Source organism: Melampsora larici-populina (genome assembly GCF_000204055.1).
Source record: "Melampsora larici-populina 98AG31 unplaced genomic scaffold MELLAscaffold_38, whole genome shotgun sequence".
Lineage (NCBI taxonomy): Eukaryota > Fungi > Basidiomycota > Pucciniomycetes > Pucciniales > Melampsoraceae > Melampsora > Melampsora laricis-populina.
In genome coordinates, this window is record NW_006768802.1 from 765208 (window position 1) to 784376 (window position 19169).

At 39.4% G+C, this 19169-nt stretch overlaps 4 protein-coding genes across 4 annotated transcripts; 2 read left to right on the plus strand and 2 right to left on the minus strand.

Moving 5' to 3' along the window:
* Window positions 1-8252: 8252 nt before the first annotated feature.
* On the plus strand, window positions 8253-9211 carry MELLADRAFT_109742 (uncharacterized protein; the record flags this gene model as incomplete). The annotated part of the gene is made up of 5 exons (XM_007413694.1): window positions 8253-8267; window positions 8549-8699; window positions 8784-8847; window positions 8915-9024; window positions 9105-9211. The coding sequence occupies 5 exons, from the start codon at window positions 8253-8255 to the stop codon at window positions 9209-9211; spliced, it is 447 nt and encodes a 148-aa protein (XP_007413756.1).
* Window positions 9212-10236: 1025 nt separating this feature from the next.
* Window positions 10237-11199, plus strand: MELLADRAFT_65992 (uncharacterized protein; the record flags this gene model as incomplete). Its single annotated transcript, XM_007413695.1, has 5 exons — window positions 10237-10251; window positions 10540-10690; window positions 10773-10836; window positions 10900-11009; window positions 11090-11199. The coding sequence occupies 5 exons, from the start codon at window positions 10237-10239 to the stop codon at window positions 11197-11199; spliced, it is 450 nt and encodes a 149-aa protein (XP_007413757.1).
* Window positions 11200-12436: 1237 nt separating this feature from the next.
* MELLADRAFT_72678 (uncharacterized protein) lies at window positions 12437-13184 on the minus strand (the record flags this gene model as incomplete). The annotated part of the gene is made up of 1 exon (XM_007413721.1): window positions 12437-13184. One exon carries the CDS (start codon window positions 13115-13117, stop codon window positions 12794-12796), a length of 324 nt encoding a protein of 107 aa, XP_007413783.1.
* A 2510-nt stretch (window positions 13185-15694) lies between these two features.
* MELLADRAFT_90598 (uncharacterized protein) lies at window positions 15695-17963 on the minus strand (the record flags this gene model as incomplete). Its single annotated transcript, XM_007413720.1, has 2 exons — window positions 15695-16361; window positions 16447-17963. 2 exons carry the CDS (start codon window positions 17961-17963, stop codon window positions 15695-15697), a joined length of 2184 nt encoding a protein of 727 aa, XP_007413782.1.
* Window positions 17964-19169: the final 1206 nt, after the last annotated feature.

Sequence of the window (19169 nt, forward strand, 5' to 3'; positions counted from 1 at the left end):
TACTGTCCAGATTTCAAGGTATAAGTCAGGATGGATCACATATTTCTTCAAATGTGGGGTTATATCGTGTAATCCAAGGTAGGAGCTTGAAGTTCTCTGAAACATCTGCTTGCTGATTTCAGATCTGGTGGTATTAATTCTTGAGTTAGTCAGATTTTTGTGGGACTACCTTTCCCTCTCGTGAAAAGATTCCTACTATTTTTTGAGATTGCTAAAGAGAGTAAGCTCCAGGGAAGCAGGAGGCGCTTTGAGCTGGCCACTCCAAAAGATATAGGGAGAATGGAATGGCTTGGGACATAAGATTTCCTCTACGAAAAACCAACCTTCCGTGCCAGAAATCATACCTCGGCAAGGATTATGTGATGATTAGGGTTGTAGGTAAAACTCAACAAGCTTTACTACTGCGTCTCAAATCGGAGAATAAGGTTTATTTCGAAAAGCTCAATGCGGAGTCTTTTCAGAAAGCAAACGTCTCAAATCGGAGAAAGCAAATAAAGCAAACGGCAATAGTTTTCCTTAATAGGAACGATGAAAAGGGAAGTAAGAAATATAATTATTCTGATGAGAAAAGAAACACAACAAGTTTGTAAGAGATACAAGATATATATAGATAGTAACAAAGACGAGTTGTCTAACAATAGTGCCTTGTTCCTGATTAGTAATAATATCCCATATGTCCATGCATCAACTACTAATGTTACAAGTTGTTTCTCAAAAGAACGCTAAATGGTTACTGAAAGACGGTAATTGTCATACAGGTTTTCGAACCAACTACAAGATCATGACAAATTATGACCTTCCATCTACCAGACATAAAAAAACATTTTCCAAGACAGCCTTCACATACCCACGTCTTGAGTGGCTTGTTTAGGCACACAGGGGTTGGCACGTCTTCAAACGAAAAAAATATGCCTTACTGTAGATTACTTGTATTATCCAGATAGTCAGGATCAACACGTTGACGTGAACGCGCTATCCAAACTCCAACATCCGGTCCAGGGCCCAGTGAGGGTGACATCCTATGAAAGCGCTCGAGATAGTTGTCCAAAGTGAAAGGTAATTGAGACAGAGGTAACCACTGGTCGTCCAAAGGAGAGGCGTCATTCATTCGTATGAGGTATTCATGCATGCCTGACGAATGTCGACGATAATCCAAAATCGTCTTGATCTGCTGTTCTTCGCGAATCAATAAATTATCCCAGCATGTCTTCTCAGCCATTGACGGCTCCTTTGACTGTCCTACAAATGGCATCAATAAGGATACATTAAACACCGGGTGTAATTGTCGTAAAGAAGAGGGTAAATCCAACTCAGCTGTGTTGCGTCCCACCATTCGTACTATTGGAAAGGGTCCCAAACGTCTGAAGTCCAATTTGCTGTTCTGTCGTTTCGTCTTCAAGAAACGTCGTGACAACCAAACTAAGTCTCCCACGTTGTAAGCAACTTCAATCCGTCTGTCTTTGTTATAGAAACAAGCTTGAGATTCCTTTGCTTGAGTCAGATTCTCCGCCAAAGTCTCCTGTACTCTTTGAATGTGTTCCACAAAACCGTCCGCTTTTGGGCGTCCTGACAAACCTGTCAAAGAATTGAACCTAGGATGATAACCTTGCAAAGCAAAGAAGGGTGACAATTTTGTCGAACTGGAAACTGAATTATTATAGGAGAACTCAGCTAGTGGTAATAACAAAGCCCAGTTGTCTTGATTGTTCAATACAAAGTGACGTAGATAATCCTTCAATAAGGCATTAAGAGCATCTCCAACGCAGACCTGCAAACGTAACGTTTCAGACATACACGTAAGGTGTATTTTACGTTTGCAGGTCTAGGTCACAAATCGACCATCCAGCGCGGTCTGGAAACGTAACAGCTCACCATCCGTGTGAGCCTCAATATCCAGCAAACCCTGTTTCACACGGTCAGTACTCGAAATATGAAGTACCAACCGAATATTTGCAGCAAACTGTATTGTCCCAGTATTGGACGTACATTTGGCACATGTGGTGATAAAGTCACCACATGCGTCCTATTTTCTTGTTGTCCAACCAATTGATGGCTATTTGGTGGCTCGATTGGGTGAGGGTTTGGCAACTTAGGCAGCTCAAAACGACTCAAAAATTTATACCGATTTGCGCGTTGGATGGAACGAAGCTGGATATAAAATACAGCTGTCAAAGTTTTTCCAGCAAGCTTTTTTTGGCTCTGTATTCGGTTTACAGATCAGGTCCGCGGTGGAGATGCTCTAACCCGCTCAACCTGACCATCAGTCTGTGGATGAAAGGCCGTCGACGGCGCCGGAGAGATCTGTAGTAATTTCAAAACGCTCGTCCAGAACGAAGATACCAAAGTAGTTCCTCGATCGGAGACTATGGCATCAGGCAAACCGTGGAACCTAAACACCTGTGCAACAAACGCTTTTGCCAGTTCTTCAGCAGACCAGCTCTCCTTAGCCGGCACAAAATGCGCCACTTTAGAAAAATGATCCACCACGACCATGACTGAATCAAAAGTGTCGGAAATGGGCAATTTCACAATAAAATCAACACCGATAGTTGACCATGGTCTGTCAGGAATAGGTAAAGGAACAAGCTGTCCTTGAGGTGCCCGATGATCAACTTTAACCTGTTGACAGCTGCTACAGCCTTTGATGAAATCCAGAACGTCTCTTCGAGCATTTGGCCAGCCAAAAGAACGTGTCAGTAAACCCAAAGTCTTCAAGGTACCCCAGTGACCGCCGATCGTTGATTTGTGAATCTGCTTAATGATTGATATCCTCAAAGCCAATGGAACATATAACCGATCTCTCCACCACCATAATCCGTCCAGAAAGTGCAAAAATGAAGGATGAATCCCTGCAATCAGGTCATCTGCGTGATAAGAATGTTTGATGGTAACCATCAGTTCATCTGCGACAGGCATATAAGAGGAAATATTGAAATGTCCCGGATGGCTGATGTAGATTGCATTTACGCCTATATCCTTGACTTCTCGCAGTCCCAGCAGAATAACCCTAGCAGAATCCTGTTTTCCACAAACAAAGTCCGAGCGTCTCAATGCTGGATCAGTGGGATTCGACTTTCCAGGAGTATGCAAAATCTCGAAATTAAATTCTCCTAAAAATGATGCCCATCTTGCTTGTCTAGGTGTCAGCATTTGAGAGGTCATGAAATAACGTAAATTAGCATGATCTGACAAAACCGTGACTGGTACCTTTGTTCCCATGAGCCAAGCGCGCCAATCATGAAAACAAGCTACAATGGCTCCCAGTTCTTGGTCATGGATCTGCCATCTACGTTCTGCTTCCGTTAGTTTCTTCGAGAAATACGCCACTGGTCTGAGTTCTCCCGTTTTCGATTTCTGAGACAAGATTCCCGAATACGCATAGCCGGAGGCATCGACCTGTAACACACGAGGCAAATCGAAATCAAAGTGTAACAGAAAAGGCGCCGAGGAAAAGATTTTACGCAGCTCGTCAAATGAATCTCTCGATGATTTCAGCAGTAAACCTTTCCTTGCATCCGCCGTCTTTGCAGTCAGACTTGTCAAGGGACCCACGACTCTGGAAAAGTTTGCTTATAAAAATTGGAGAATCCTAAAAAACGTTGTAGATCAGTGAGCTCCTGTGGAAATGGCCAGTCCGCTATAGTTTTCAATTTTGCTGGATCCATGCTTATGCCTTCGGTCGAGATCACAAATCCTAAAAATATCACTTCCTTTGCAAAAAATTGGCACTTCTCAGGAGAAGCAGTTAGTTTGTGTTCCGACAACTTTGCTAATACCTGCTCAATATGTAATTCATGTTCGTCAGCATTTTTAGAAAAAATAAGAATGTCATCCAGATAAACAAAACAGAAAACGTCCAGATACTCTCGAAGTACCCACTGTATGAAACGTTGGAAGACTGCAGGTGCATTAGCCAAGCCAAATGGCATCACGGTATATTCGAACAGACCCCAAGGAGTTCGGAAAGCCGTCTTCCATTTGTCACCTTTTGCTACACGTAATAGGTTGAAAGCCACCTTCAGATCGATCTTGGCAAAAAACTTACAGCCTCTCAACTGATTTAGCAACCAGGACATCACCGGGATTAGGTAACTATCTCGCTTTGTGATTTTGTTTAAACCACGGTAATCAACGCAGGGTCTGTTTTTCTTACCGGGAACTTTCACAAAAAATATGGGTGCGGCAGCGGGAGATTTCGAAGGACGAACAAAGCCTTTACTTAACTGATCATTAAGGTAGGTTTTGAGCTCACTTTGCTCATCAGGAGACAGATTATATAATCCCCCAAAGGGAGGTTTGCAACCGGGTTTTAATTCAATTGCGATATCAAACGATCTGTGGGGGGGTAATACAGATACCTGAGGGGAAAAAACATGTAAGTATCGAGTGCAACTTTTTGGAAGATTTAAGGGAAAAAACTTGGCTAGAGTGGGATTCAGGGTGATTGAAGGGGTTTCTTGGGAAAAAGTCGATGCTGTCGGAGCTTTGGAAGAGGAGAAAGAAATGGGTAAAGAATCTTGCTCACAATAAACTACTGCTAAATCTACCAACTCTTCTTCAACTACAACTGCGGACAACACTTTCTCTCCAATACCTAGCCACCTTCTGTTCTTATTCATCCACAGCGTCGCACCATTCTCTTCCATCCAAGGTAGTCCTAAAATAACGTCATTTCCTCCACCTAGCTTAGTCACTCCTAATTTCGCCTTCAACCTTGTTTCTTTGCCTTCAACGTCATTCATAGACAGCAAACCACACCACTCTTTCGTCACTCTCTTCGCCGGACCTCCATCAAAACCCAAAACGTTCTGTGGAATGAACTTCTTGTTCAGATTCAAATGATGTAAGTCAGCAAATTCCGCATCAATAAAACTGTCACTTGCTCCAGTGTCAACAAGTGCCATGATTGCTACGGGAAGATTTTGAGAAATGATACTGAGAGGAATTAAGAACCGACGCAGTCTGTTCACATCGGATTGAATGCGGATCGCATCTACTTGGACATCTTGACTCATTGGTTGACTTTGAGAGCTTGAAGGAAGAGGGTAAGCTGGTGATCCTAAACTTTCCCAATAAGCTTCAACTAGTCGTCCAGTTTCTTCAATGACCTCTGTCGGTAAAGCTGCATATTCCAATTCTTCTAATTGCATTGCTGAGATTTGAGTCGGAGAGGTATGTCGTCCATCTGATGGTAATTTCATTGAAGTACAGAGCACCTTCAATTTCTCTTTGACACACACATAAGGATTAGGACACGACTGTTTACCTTTCAAAGAACGTAAACATTTGTGTTCATCATCATAGGGCTTCAAACAATCGTAACATAAGTTCTTCTCATTGCAGATACGTCGAATCACCGGGAACGGATTGGAACCACTTCTCTCCAAGGATACCGCATTCACATTGATGTCCATCGGAACAGGTCCATTAGTCTGTTGATTAATAGGGTTCTGATGGTGTTGAGGATGGCGATAACTTTCTCCAGGTGTTCGCAGATGAGGATGATTGTGAGCGACTTTCGATCGTAAGTACAGTATGTCCGCCGCTTCGAGAGCCATTGCCTGCTTGCAAAGTAAATCAGTTTCCCGTACCCAACCTGCAATCCTCGTAGCTTCCAATTGAATACTGGGATGCAATCCTTCTACATACTGAAGGATCTTGTCTTCTTCCGATTTCTTCACATGCAAACTCAATTGCTCAAACTTTGCATTGTAGTCGATGATCGAAAGCTTTCCTTGTTTACAAGCGTCCAATTCTTCTCTAGCCGTCTTGTCCGAGTTCTTGTCACCGAATTTGTAGATCAATTCATCCAAAAAAATTGCCAATGATGCCAGTTCCGGAAGTACGTAATCTAAGCTTTTCAAATTACCATACAAACTTTGTACACCTTGTTGAAATGCATTACGTTCGAGTAATCCCATAAACCAAATTTGCATACTTGAAGGAGTTGAAGTAGGCGAAGTGAAGTGACGGGCAATCCAATTTATCTTCATTTTATCATCATGTAGAGTGATTTGATCTAGCTCGTCATGAATTTCCACCAAGAACTGCTTCAATCCTTTATTATCTCCAAAAAACCTCAAGTTATCACAGATCTTTGGCGCTCTGTTGTCTGTGATGTACGAATTGGGCATCCTTGAAGGTGGTCGTTGCAAGGGAGCGGTCTGATTGGTTGTTTGAGGGATCGGTTGTTGCAAGGGAACTTGATAAGCATGAGTAGGTGGTATGGGGCCGGTTTGAAATTGTTGCTGAGGGTGAACATACTGAGCCTGAGGCGGTGGGACAAAATGATTGGGGACGAATTGATTGTGAATTGGGGGAACAGATTGTTGATTAGGGTATTGCTGGTGATTGTGATTCGGTTGGAAAGACAGTGGTTGTTGGAACACTTGTGGGTGAAAGGCTGGGGCTGCACCTGTCATTCGTGCGGTAAAATGCTGTTGCGGGATCTGAGCATTCTGATGACCTGGTTGATGTGCAAAAGATATACTGTTAGTCCTGAAATCCAAGTTGTTCAATCCTTGAGCTAGTCGAGAAACAGGGGACTGAGAATGGGGAAGACGATTGAACTGATTGATGAGATGAGGACGAGGGGAATCAAGTAAAATAGCGTGGGGGTCCGATAGCTCACTGCCTGGCACTTGATGCGGTGGGAGATCTCTACCAAAAATGGAAGAAATAGCAGGACTGTCTCTACCTTCGCGCCAAGGATTCATCTTTATCAATTAATCCGTGAAACCGAAAAACTCCAAAAAATAGCTTGAATCGATAAGAAGGCCTCTTTCTAAAAGATTCCTAAGGAAAGTTCTGAAGGGAGTTGATTCTGTGACTGCTAATTCTTGAAATCGATCTACCAGAGATTGAGATGGTGAAACACTATTTCTTGGGGAAAGAGTGGGCGAAAGTGGTGTTGGGATCGGCGCGAATACTGGTAATGAATCCAATGAAGTTCCAGGAGTTCGATTAACTTCTCGATAACGGTTGAGTCGTTCGAAGTAAAGTCTCTCGTATTCTAGTCTTTCAAGAGATAGATAATGATTCAACGCGTCAACGGTGAGAGGGTGAGGGATGAGTTGATTTGAAAAGGGGTTGTGATGAGGATAATAAAAGTAGGGTAGAAGTTTGAAATTATCGAGTAATTCGGTCGATGAGATATTAAAAAATGGGGATTCCAATGGACAATTAAAATAAGGTAATTCTTCCAATGACGATAATAAATCTTCGCTCGAGAATTTTACAGTATCAGCAGCGAAATTGAGATCCGGTCCGTTGGTGAATATGTAAGCCTGAGAAAGGTCGATGATTTCCAATGACATAAAAAACTTCTTTCCAAAAAAAATTATCCGATCAGAATGAAGATCAGAATAAAAATGTGATGATTAGGGTTGTAGGTAAAACTCAACAAGCTTTACTACTGCGTCTCAAATCGGAGAATAAGGTTTATTTCGAAAAGCTCAATGCGGAGTCTTTTCAGAAAGCAAACGTCTCAAATCGGAGAAAGCAAATAAAGCAAACGGCAATAGTTTTCCTTAATAGGAACGATGAAAAGGGAAGTAAGAAATATAATTATTCTGATGAGAAAAGAAACACAACAAGTTTGTAAGAGATACAAGATATATATAGATAGTAACAAAGACGAGTTGTCTAACAATAGTGCCTTGTTCCTGATTAGTAATAATATCCCATATGTCCATGCATCAACTACTAATGTTACAAGTTGTTTCTCAAAAGAATGCTAAATGGTTACTGAAAGACGGTAATCGTCATACAGGTTTTCGAACCAACTACGAGATCATGACAGATTAGTTCTCAATAAATGCCGAGGTAGGAGCGGACTTTATCAAGTCAAAGGATATCCACCACTACATATCGATAATTAGGAGGATGTGATTTTTTGCAGACAAGATGACACCGGTATAGAACAATTCTCTGCATCTTTTGCTGGACATCAATTTATTGAATAGGAATATTGAACTAAGAGAGAAGCAAAAGAAGACAAACAAATACGGAAACTGCGCTTGGGTATGCTGTCATCTTTGAAGTTGTCTGCTGAGGCTTCTGTCAAGCTAGGTGATTCATTGGGTTTTTCTTCTCCCCTTGACCTGCGTGATGCTGTGATGCTGCGATGCTGTGATAGTCCCTGTGACTTTACCCGTTCCCTAGTACGTCGACACGCGTATTTAACAACTTCAAACACCCAATCAGTCGGTGTGTGCAAAATTCCCCCTTCCCATTCCGAACTATATACAAGTATGGCTGATCAATTGGTATGTAGTCTTCTTCCTACTTGCTATTACTTTTCTTGATGCCACAGAGTTGTCCCTCTCCAACCTTCCTTGAGCAGAACTGCTCAATATCCAAGAGTTCTTGCAAGTTTCTTAGCTATAGAGCTCTCACTATGGCCTTTGGGCTTGGCTTGATTGTTCAGCGGAATATACTCATACTATGCATATCTAAGATCATACATCTACTACTAGCAGCCTCATTGCGTGATCTGTGGTGAATGCGTTTTGCTAATCAAAACTGATTGGTTTAATCCCTTCTCTAGACAGAAGAACAGATTTCTGAGTTCAAGGAAGCTTTCTCTCACTTTGATAAAGATGGCGATGGAACTATCACTGCCAAAGAGCTCGGAACAGTGATGCGCAATCTAGGTCAGAATCCTACTGAGGCCGAAATCATCGAGATGATCAATGATGGTCCGTAGATTGTATCCATCCAGATGCACTTATCTTAAGATTGGATCACAGAGCAGTAGCTGATTTCTCAAAACATGTTTCTAGTGGACGCTGATGGAGACGGTTTAATCGACTTTCCAGAATATTTGATCATGATGGCACGACAGATGTGAGTTCACGCCTCTCCTATAAAGCAATCATCACTTGATGGTCTAATTGAATTAAGGTGCCTACAGGAAGGACCCCAATTCAGAAGACGATATTCGTCACGCGTTCCAAGTCTTTGCTCAAGACGGTAATGGATTCATCAGCGCTGCAGAGCTCAAACAGGTGATGGCGAACCTGGGTAAGTCACTTTCACCTTTGCCAACCGTAATTGTTGACCTTGCTGAGCTATCTTGGTGGTCAATCTACGTCGGATTCTAGGTGAAACACTTTCTGATCAAGAAATTGAGGAGATGATGGGGGAAGCCGATGTGGATGGTGACGGTTCTATTGATTATGAAGAATTTGTGCTGAGGCTGAGCAAATGAGTCCTACATGATACTCTTTGGCATTTGTCGTCTTCCAGTATTCAATAACCTATAAATCAGTTGCCTCTTAGAATTAGGAGATCTTGATTTGAAAGACTTCCTCAAGGTGAATATCTCAAGTTGACTTGTGGGAGTGAAATGGCTCAAGAATCAAGATGAACAAAGGAAGTGTTGCTTGGGGCTTTTAACTGAATCAACTCCTTATCCAGCTTGATATTTTCACCATCACTTGATAGTCCAATAATCAGCTTGATGAAAAAACAAAATTGTACAAAGCAAGTCCGGAGATTGCATGCAAGAGGGTATTGATCATGCATATTGTGTTAGAACCAACACGAATGCCATCCCTATGATATTCTTCATTGCAGATTCATGGCTCATAGAGGCTTGCCCATTCTGAGTACATACAATATAGCCAGTTGTGAAGTATTGTTGAAGAGAATCTGAAACAAAGGAAATAAAATTGATTTGATAATAGATGTCGGCACCGACTGACCACCTTACGGCAAATGGGAATGGGGAATTGCAACGGCTGGGGATTCAAGATTCCTTCTTCCAGAGATGACAACCTTCTGTTCCAAAAAAACAATCTTTTCGAGTAAGTCCGTCGTAGTCTTCCTTCGGCGAGGGCTAATTCTCGATAATTAACAACTACACATATTATTGAAAATTAAATTAATGGAAGTTTTCGGAGATTACACAGTTTGTTTATATTCTCTTGCGCATCGTAATTGCCTGAAGAGAAAGAAACTATAACAAACATGGGAGAGGAACAAAGCAAAAGAAAGAAATGAAGTATACATAGACTAGGCTTTAAGCTTTGTAGCGTTACTTCTTTTGAAGGGGGACGTTAGCCAAGTTGTTATATTTTGGTTTTCTCTTCTCAGAATGCTAAGTTGTAAATAACCGTTTATGCCCGCAATGCTGTGTACCTTTGACTGAGTCTGTACCAACTTTAAACGCCGATTCGGTCGGTGACCACTCTGATTCTCCCTGCCCTTTATCCAACTCTAGAGTCTATAACCATGGCCGATCAATTGGTACGTAGTCTTCTTTCTAGTCGCTATTGTCTCTCTCGATATCGTGAACTTGAGGCTGGTCAGCTTCAATCCTTTCCAATCCGATGTTGGTCAACAGCCAAAACTCCCGGCATCTTAGCGCCGAAGTTCTCAGCCAAGACCTCTCACAATACTCTTGATGCTCGGCCTTGATCGATCAGCGAAATATGCTATGCATGTCTCAAGATCGGAAACCTAGCAGTCTCATTACCTGGTTTCTGACAAATACGTTTTGGTAATCCAAGCTGATTGGTTAAATCCCTTCTCTAGACAGAAGAACAAATTTCAGAGTTCAAAGAAGTTTTCTCCCTCTTTGACAAAGATGGCGATGAGACTATCACTGCCAAGGAGCTCGGTACAATCATGCGCAGTCTGGGCCAGAATCCTACTGAAGCCGAACTTGGCGACATGATCAAGGAAGGTCCGTAGAATGCATCTAAATCTTTATCTTTGAGATTGATTCACAGAGCAGTAGTAGCTGATTGTTTAAAGAATCTTTTCAGTGGACGCCGATGGAAATGGCGCGATCGACTTTCCTGAATTTCTGACCATGATGTCAAGGAAGATGTAGGTTCACGCCTCATAAGGTACTCATCATTTGAGGATCTAATCGAATCAAACTGCCTGCAGGAAGAACACCGATTCAGAAGCGGAGATCCGTGAAGCATTCAAAGTTTTTGATAAGGACGGTAATGGCTTCATCAGCGTTGAAGAGGTCGAACGCGTGATGTCAAACCTTGGTATGCAAACTTTGCATGTGCCAATCAAACTTGTTCGACGTACTGAGCTGGTTCGGTGGTGATTCGATGTCGGATCTTAGGTGAAAAACTGACTGACGAAGAAATCCAAAAGATGCATAGGGAAGCCGATGTGAACGGTGACGGAGAAATTAGCTACGAAGAATTTGTGAAGATGATGCAGGGCAAATAAGTGGTAGCTAGGGTTCACTGGTGATTGTGGATCAGTCGGAAAGTATGAGTCCTGACTCCTCATCTACCCAGCTGACTGTATTGAAAGACATATGAATCGGTTTAATAACCTTGAAATCGTCTTCTTATCGTCTCATATGGTGTTGTCATGTGGAGCCTCTTGAAGGATGTCTTGTCTTTGAAGACGTCCTCAAGGAGAATCTTGATCTTGACCTATGTATACTGTCACACTTCAAATTGTGCGCATCAAGTTGACTTGTGGGTATATAACTTCATATCCAGCTTGAGAATGATATATCCAAAAACAACATAATTGGACCCAGTAAAACTGCAGATTTGTTGGGCAAAGAGATGGTATTTTGATCACATCAGGATCTCCATTGGCATCAATCATACACAATGTGATTATGAGTCCAACAAGTTAGACTTGAGCCATTGTGAAGTTGCTCTTTATGCTCACCCAACTCCAATGGGCTTGAGCATGTTGAGAAAAGCTATCCACTAAAATTAAGAAGGTTCTGATGCAAATGGTATCACCTGGATCTGTAGTGCCAGGCCTTTTGATCCGATTTCTCATACATACCTATCAAAAATGTAAATGAACCACAAGGAAGGCAAAATATATTTCATGGCAACCTTTGAGTCATTAGTCATGGGTGATACTGATGATAGTGACCAGAACAAAAGATACTACATATCATGACTCATTAGTATCAGGCATGTGATCTTGGAACTTGCGCATCATGAGGCCATGATACAATATATGCAATTTCAATCCAATGAGATAAATGGCTATGAGTAATAGAATAGTCCTTATGCTAGAATCAACCTTTGATCTCATCACTTTCTACTAACCTACTGTTCATATCAAAAATGTGAATACAAGCATATCAAAACTATAAGTTTTTCTAAGTGATCACCATCTCCTGATCTAACCTTTTGAGAACCATATGTTGGGAGCAATGATTGATGTTAAATGATACGTATGTATGAAGAACACATGACCCAAAGAAGATATTGGTAATCTATATTCCTTTCTCTGATATGTCGATGAAATTTTTGAATAGAATATTCACCAGATCCCAAAGCCTAAAAAAATTAAATCAGCTTTCCAAGAAAATAACTTCACCCTGAGGAAGAAATCACCCATGAAGTTTGGACATCAGTGAGTTTATCTTGAAGCAAAACATTTCTTTTTCTTTAAACCAATATGGATCGTTGTAAAAATTGATCAAAAAAAGGTTTCAAGTTTCTGCAAAAAAAAATTGAATTACAATTCAAGATGAATATTTAACAAACACAAAATGAAAACAATGCAAAAGATTCTTGAAGAAAAAAAAAGTAATACCGCCCAGCTCAACCCAACGCTTCATGGGGAATAATGGAAAAAATATGATCAACTTCTTTACATTTAATATGGAAAAAAAAATCTATGATGATATTTGTATCTCATAATCCAAAAGAAAAAAAGGAAAAAGAAATCCATTGATTCTTAAAAAGTTCAAATAATCAACAAACCAATTTTATTTTTCGATTTTGATTTTGATTTTGATAGATATATGTGTATATGTATATAAATATGTGTTTTGAATAATCTATCTACAAGAATTAGCCTCAATCACAAACCGATCCAAAATCTTTCCATCGATTCCCAAACTAGTAAACACCAATCTATCAATAGCAGAATAATGACCAGATTCCCACGAAGAATTAGTTCCATTACAAACCAATTGTGATCCAATAGTTTTATAAACCCTAACACCTGTTTTTTTATATTCGATTCGTTTATCTCTACTATCTTGCCAATCTGATGCCCATTCTTCTATAGACAAAAGTGTATTTGACATATCTATCATCATATATCCAAAATGATGTTTCGGTAGGGATTTTTCATAAAACCCCCAATGTTCTGATTTCATCGTGTCTAAGGTACCTCCTCCTCCTCCACTGATCACATACACTACTCCGTTATCTAGTTGAGGTGAAGATGGATCGATATGTTTGGAATGTTCTGCTTTAGCTGCTCTGATCACATCTCGACTAATGAAAGATGAACCTGCTACATTGAAATACGAATCGGCTACAAAGTTTGATAACAATCCTCTGGAATAGGCATGTGAATGTCCTGAGATGACCATCGAAGCTGGTGGAATATCATATCTTCTAGTCAAACTAGAAGTAGCATGAAAATGTGGAGCGAATCGAGTTCGAACGTATTGACCCCTATTTTGAAAAAACACTTTTGGTCAGTTTATAAAATGTAGGATATGGAAATCAAAGTGAAAATCTTACCAAAGGTTTTCATGACCTCCAATCCACATTGTTGGATCCCAGTATTCCACAAATGGTGGTACATGAACCAAGATGATTCGAATCGAAGCTTCTTTCCACTCAGGTCTAGCCATCTCCCACAACAACCAACGTTCGTGTTCATCAACTTCCGAAAGTTTCGAACCCGGTGACGATTCTCTCGTCGGTTCTAAATTCGAATCACACACCAAGACTCTCACTCTAGGATGAGGAGAATAAGCATGATAAGTTGAACGAGAGTGTGGATGAGGTGAATGGATTCGAAGACTCGTAAAATTTTGATCCGCTTCTGCTATCCCTGGTATCTCTAATGGTGAAGTAGGTGTCAAATGTGAAGTTTGAGATCGGTTTAATTCTCCGATTTGGATTAATGGTAATCCACCTGAATAAACGTTTTGAGAACTCGGATCGAAATCATGATTACCACGTGTATAGAGTATAGGTAATTCTGATCCGATTGGGTTTTGATGAGTGATAGGATCCCAAAAATCGGTTTGCCATTGATTGAGATTATAGGGATCTTGAACTGCATCACCTAAATGAAATAATAAATCAGGTTGGGTTGGGTTTTGATAAAAATGATGAATGATTTGTCGTGGACCAAAGGCTGATTTGAAATGAGGTAGATAACTGGGGATGTTGACTAATCTTTTGATGATTTGTTTGAATGTTCTTAATCCGAATTGATTATCTCCTACGATGGCTATGTGCATAACATTCTTGGGGTTGACTGATTTGGGTGAAGTACTTGATAAATGATGAAGTTGGCTTAGATCGGGTGAATCGATTCCTAACCAATTAAACTGATGAGTTGAGTACACTTTCTTGATGGTGTGTTCTTGATGTTGATTTTGATTTCGATTAAATGAAGTATGTGAAGTGGCAGTGGGTTTAGTAAGAATGATTTGATAAGTATAACTTTCACCTGGTATTAGATTATCTAATAAAGTACTATGAACCCATCTGTTATTGTTGTTTTTAGCATTAGGTTGAATTCGATTAGGTTCGATGATCTGTTTGATTGGTTTGTTGGTTTGATTCTGAAGTGATGACCAGAATTGTAAGCTAGATTGATAACCTGATGAAGTCTTAAGTTTGTTAGTTTCCCAAACAATCGAAACTGATTGAGATGAATGGATAAACAATAATGGTGGTTTTCTAATATAAATCGATCGAATTCCAATCCAACCTGATGTCACTAATGAATTCTTGATTTTAAATTTAAATAATAAAACTGTCAAGTTGGTGTTCATCAGATAAATCATTAAAAAGACCATTGAAATTAAACATAGTAAGACTTGAACTTGGAATGGATTAGATTTGTATTTCTTGATGATTGATTTAGTATATTGATTTGATTTGATGAGTTTGATGAATTTATTATTTTGATTTGATTTAGAATGTGTTCTTGATGATGATGATGATGATGAGTTGTAAGTTGGTAGATCTGAGTTTGAGCTAGTTCCTAAGTTGAGATAAACACTTGATTTGTTTTGAGCATTGCTTCTTAACATTTTGATTGGTTGCTTGATGGAGTGGAGTGATGCGAGATTGATAAAATGCTGAGCTTTAAGTGATGATCGGAATATTGGTGATCGAAATGAAATTAAAAGTAAAATCCAATCCAGCCACAACAATTTAACCAATCCAATTGAGTTTCTCATTCAGTTTAAACTGTTTTAATACTCAACCAACGCTCAATCAATTCAAATCACATTTCTTCCATTTCAAACCAAAAAGCGCTTCATAAAAATGACACTTTATTTCAAAATCTTGCAAAGAAATAAAAAGACAAAGTAACAGAGTAACAGGATAAAAAACACCTGATGAACAAAGGATCCAACTTTTACACATCTCGCTTTGAGAAGATCAGTTTTACTTTTTTTTTTGGGTCAATTTATCCAAAAAGAAATGAAGAAAAAAAACATGCTATTTTTTTTTATGTTAATAATGATTTTTTTCTCTATTTTTGTTTTGTTTTGTTTTGCAAAAAAAAAAGGTATGTTATGTATATGTCAAATAAATCAAAAAAAAAAAACATATACAAGAAAGAAAGAAAGAAAAAAACAATTCCAAATAAAAAAAAATAAAAAAAAAAGATAAAGAAGAAAACAAGAATTAGAACCAAGATAAGGAAAAAAAAAATTAAGGAATCAATAAGAAACATTTATTTTGAAGGGGGGGGTTCATGAACGACAAGCCGCAGCTTCAACAACGAATTGATCTAAAACTTTACCTTTAGAAGTCATGATTCTAAAATACAATCTATCATAAGCAATTCCATAAACCAAATTAGGTTTCCAAAGATGAGTATGATTCTTATCACAAGTAGATTGAGATCCAATCATATGATAAAGTCGAATGTTTTGATGATCGAATTCTTCTCTTCTTTTTAAATTCTCATCCCAATCAGTTGTTAAATCTGATTTAGATTGATATCCATCTGGTGAAAGATCAAAACTTAATGATGAAAAACTTAATGGTGAATGTGATCGTTTACTAAAATCACTGGCTACTTCATAGAATCCCCAATGTTCGGCTGGTTCATGTGGTTTGCCTTTTGGTCTCTGACCCGGTACTGATACATAGATCACGCCTTCTTCTGGATGTGGTGAATGTGGATCGGATGTACTGTAATGTTGGACATATGCTGCATGTTTGGTGGCACTACTGATCTGATCTGGTGTGACTGCATTCACGTAATCCTGTGCAAGGTAGTTTTGGAGTAAACCACGGTAATAAGCAGCTGGTTGTGATGAGATGACCATCGTAGCAGGTGGGATATCAAACTGTCGAGCAATAGCTGAAATGCCATGAAAATGAGGAGCAAAAGTAGTTCGAACATATGTTTCCCTTCAAAAAAAACAATACCAAATTTTCATAATAAAATTAGCCAAGGATAAAATTCAAGAAAAATCAATAAAAATGAGAATCTTACCAATTGTTTTGATGACCTTCAGCCCAACTAAGAGGATCAACAAATTCAGGAAAAGCCGGAACATTAACCACAATCAATCTAATCGAAGCTTCTTTCCATTCAGGTCTAGCCATTTCCCATAATAACCAATGTTCATGATCACCTAATTCGGTTAATGTACTACGAGATCCAATAAAAGCTTGACGTTCAGGTACTAAATTAGGATCTAAAACTAAGATTCTAATTCTAGGATGAGGTGAATAACCAATAAAACTTGCACGAGTTCTTCTATCTCGTTTAGGAGTTTGGATGGCTGTGTATTGACGTTCGGCTACTGCAAAACCTGGTAAGATGATTCGATTGGATTGGTTTTTGAGTAAGGCTACTCTTGTTCGATTCACTTCTCCTAATTGAACGCCAGGAAGTCCACCGGTATAGAGACTTGATCCGTTCTTGTCGAAATCGTGGGGTCCTCGTCCATATAAGATTGGAACTTCTGAACTGGCTGATTGTTGAAAGGTAAGAGGATCCCAAAAGCCAGTTTGCCATTCTCTGTGATCTTCTGGATTTGAGACTGCATTACCTAAATGGATGAGTGCATGAGGTTTGGTTGGTTGAGATTTGAAATGATCGGTTATCTTTCTGGGTCGAAAAACCGAAGTAGGTAAAGGAACATAAGATTTCAAATCTAAATATTTCTTGGCTAATGAATGTAATCCACGTGGATTCGAATAAGTATCACCAATGATAGCCATATGGAATGAAGAAACGGTATGATTGGAAGTAGGAGAAGTAGAAGAGATATGATCTAGATTAGCCGGATTAGGTGGATTCATGCCGAGCCAAGTAAATTCGAATTCTCCATATGATTTAATCGATTCAGGTATCTTGGGGTTATTGATATCACGTTGGTTTGATTCTAAAAACAATTCATATCCATAATTCATACCAGGTTCAAGATTATCAAGTAAAACTGAATGGATCCATCGGTTTTGATTTCCATATCCATCAGGTTGAACCACTTCGACTCGAGGCACAATCATCTTTGACATCTTTTCCACCAAGGGTATGGTTAAAGCAGATTGACCGGTATACTGAAGGTCTCCTACTTTAGATGATTTCCAATACCTTAACCCAACACCTTTCTTACAATGATGATGTTCATCTGTTCGATTTTGATTTGTTTCCCAAACAATCGTTGCAGACCAAGGAGAATGAATAAAGATTAAAGGTTGTTTTCGTAAGGCAAGATGAGTTTTACCTAACAAACCATTGGAAAAGAGTGTATCGACTAAAAGAAATCTCATCAAGACTAATACATTAGTTGAGATCCAAAATAAGATTGAACCAATCAATAAGACTAGTATCAAATTTCTAAATGAAGCTGGATAGGTATATAAGATATCATAGATTGCAGGTGGTAATCCAGAAGATGAACGTGATCGTTTTCGTCGAGGTTTGGTTGATAAAAGTCGTTTGGAGGTAGTATCACTCTTGGTGAATGGAAGCATATCTTGCTTCGAACTTGGTCGAAACATTTTTGATGTAAGATTGATTTCTAATTAACTTTTTTTCGAATAAAACAAATAAGATGATGATTGATTGATGATTGATGATGATGAAGAAGTAAAGTAAAAAGCCACAAGAGAGGGCAGAATGAGTTTGCTGAAGGTTTTATGGAAAGTCTATGAGAAAGATCCAGAGTGAGTAAAAGTAAGCTTGCAACGGCGGTAATTTTAAGGGTTCGAAGGAGTACTGACAACAGAAATGAATCAATGAAATCAGATTGAAGTGTGTTGCTCAATTGATGATAGAACTAAGCGATGAATTCCAAGTTGTCGTTAAGGCAATCAAGACCAACTAGACAAACCAATTTCCAGTCAAAAAATAATGATCAATGATGAGTCTATCGAAAAGAAAAGAAAAGAAATAAATCACACAACTCCACACCAACATACAATTCAACGTCGGTCGTATAGAAACCCTCTTAGGTAAGAGCTCTTCGAATCTTACCCGAATGATGATCAGACTGGCGAGGAAGAAAGACAAAAAAATGGAAGTTTACAAAGAAAAGAAGTTTGGTGGTCAAATCAAGAGTCTCGTTTAAATACGGCTCAATTTCGAAAACTATTCTTGCACTCTCTCCACGTCGCCATTTTTTTTATGAAATTTGCTTCAAACTAGAAACAAGAGGGGAAGGAATCTGAATTGAATTCGAAATTGATATTGATCTATTGAATTGTGTTGTAATTCAATTCAAATCCAACAGTGACACATATGAGAACTTAGAGTACGCATCGCCAAACACTTCATCCTACTTTCTCAAATGCTCAAATCACACTCTGAAGTCTAGCTGGCAAAAGAAATATTAAAATGCACCGTAACCTAGATCACGATAGAACAGATCAAGAAATCAAGTCTATAAAGTTTTTTTTTTCAAAGTTCTTGGGTCCTTGCTTGCCAATGTAAGATATTTGATCGCAAAGAAATTGGATACGAACTTGCCAAGTCGCGCCTTGCTGAACAACACGCGTGGCCTGCGTGGTTGTGGCGGGATCTGAGTTTGGATCTGGTGAGTGTAAGTGTATCCCACCGGATGAAACTACTACATCCTACTATGGGTCCCGGTGATATTGCATCTTGCTGCATGTCTTCAAGTCGAATTGTTTTTAACTTGTGCCTCTCAGCCCTTCTTTGTTTACAAAAAAACTCGCTAAATGGTGCTTCTCAGGAAGGGCCTTCTC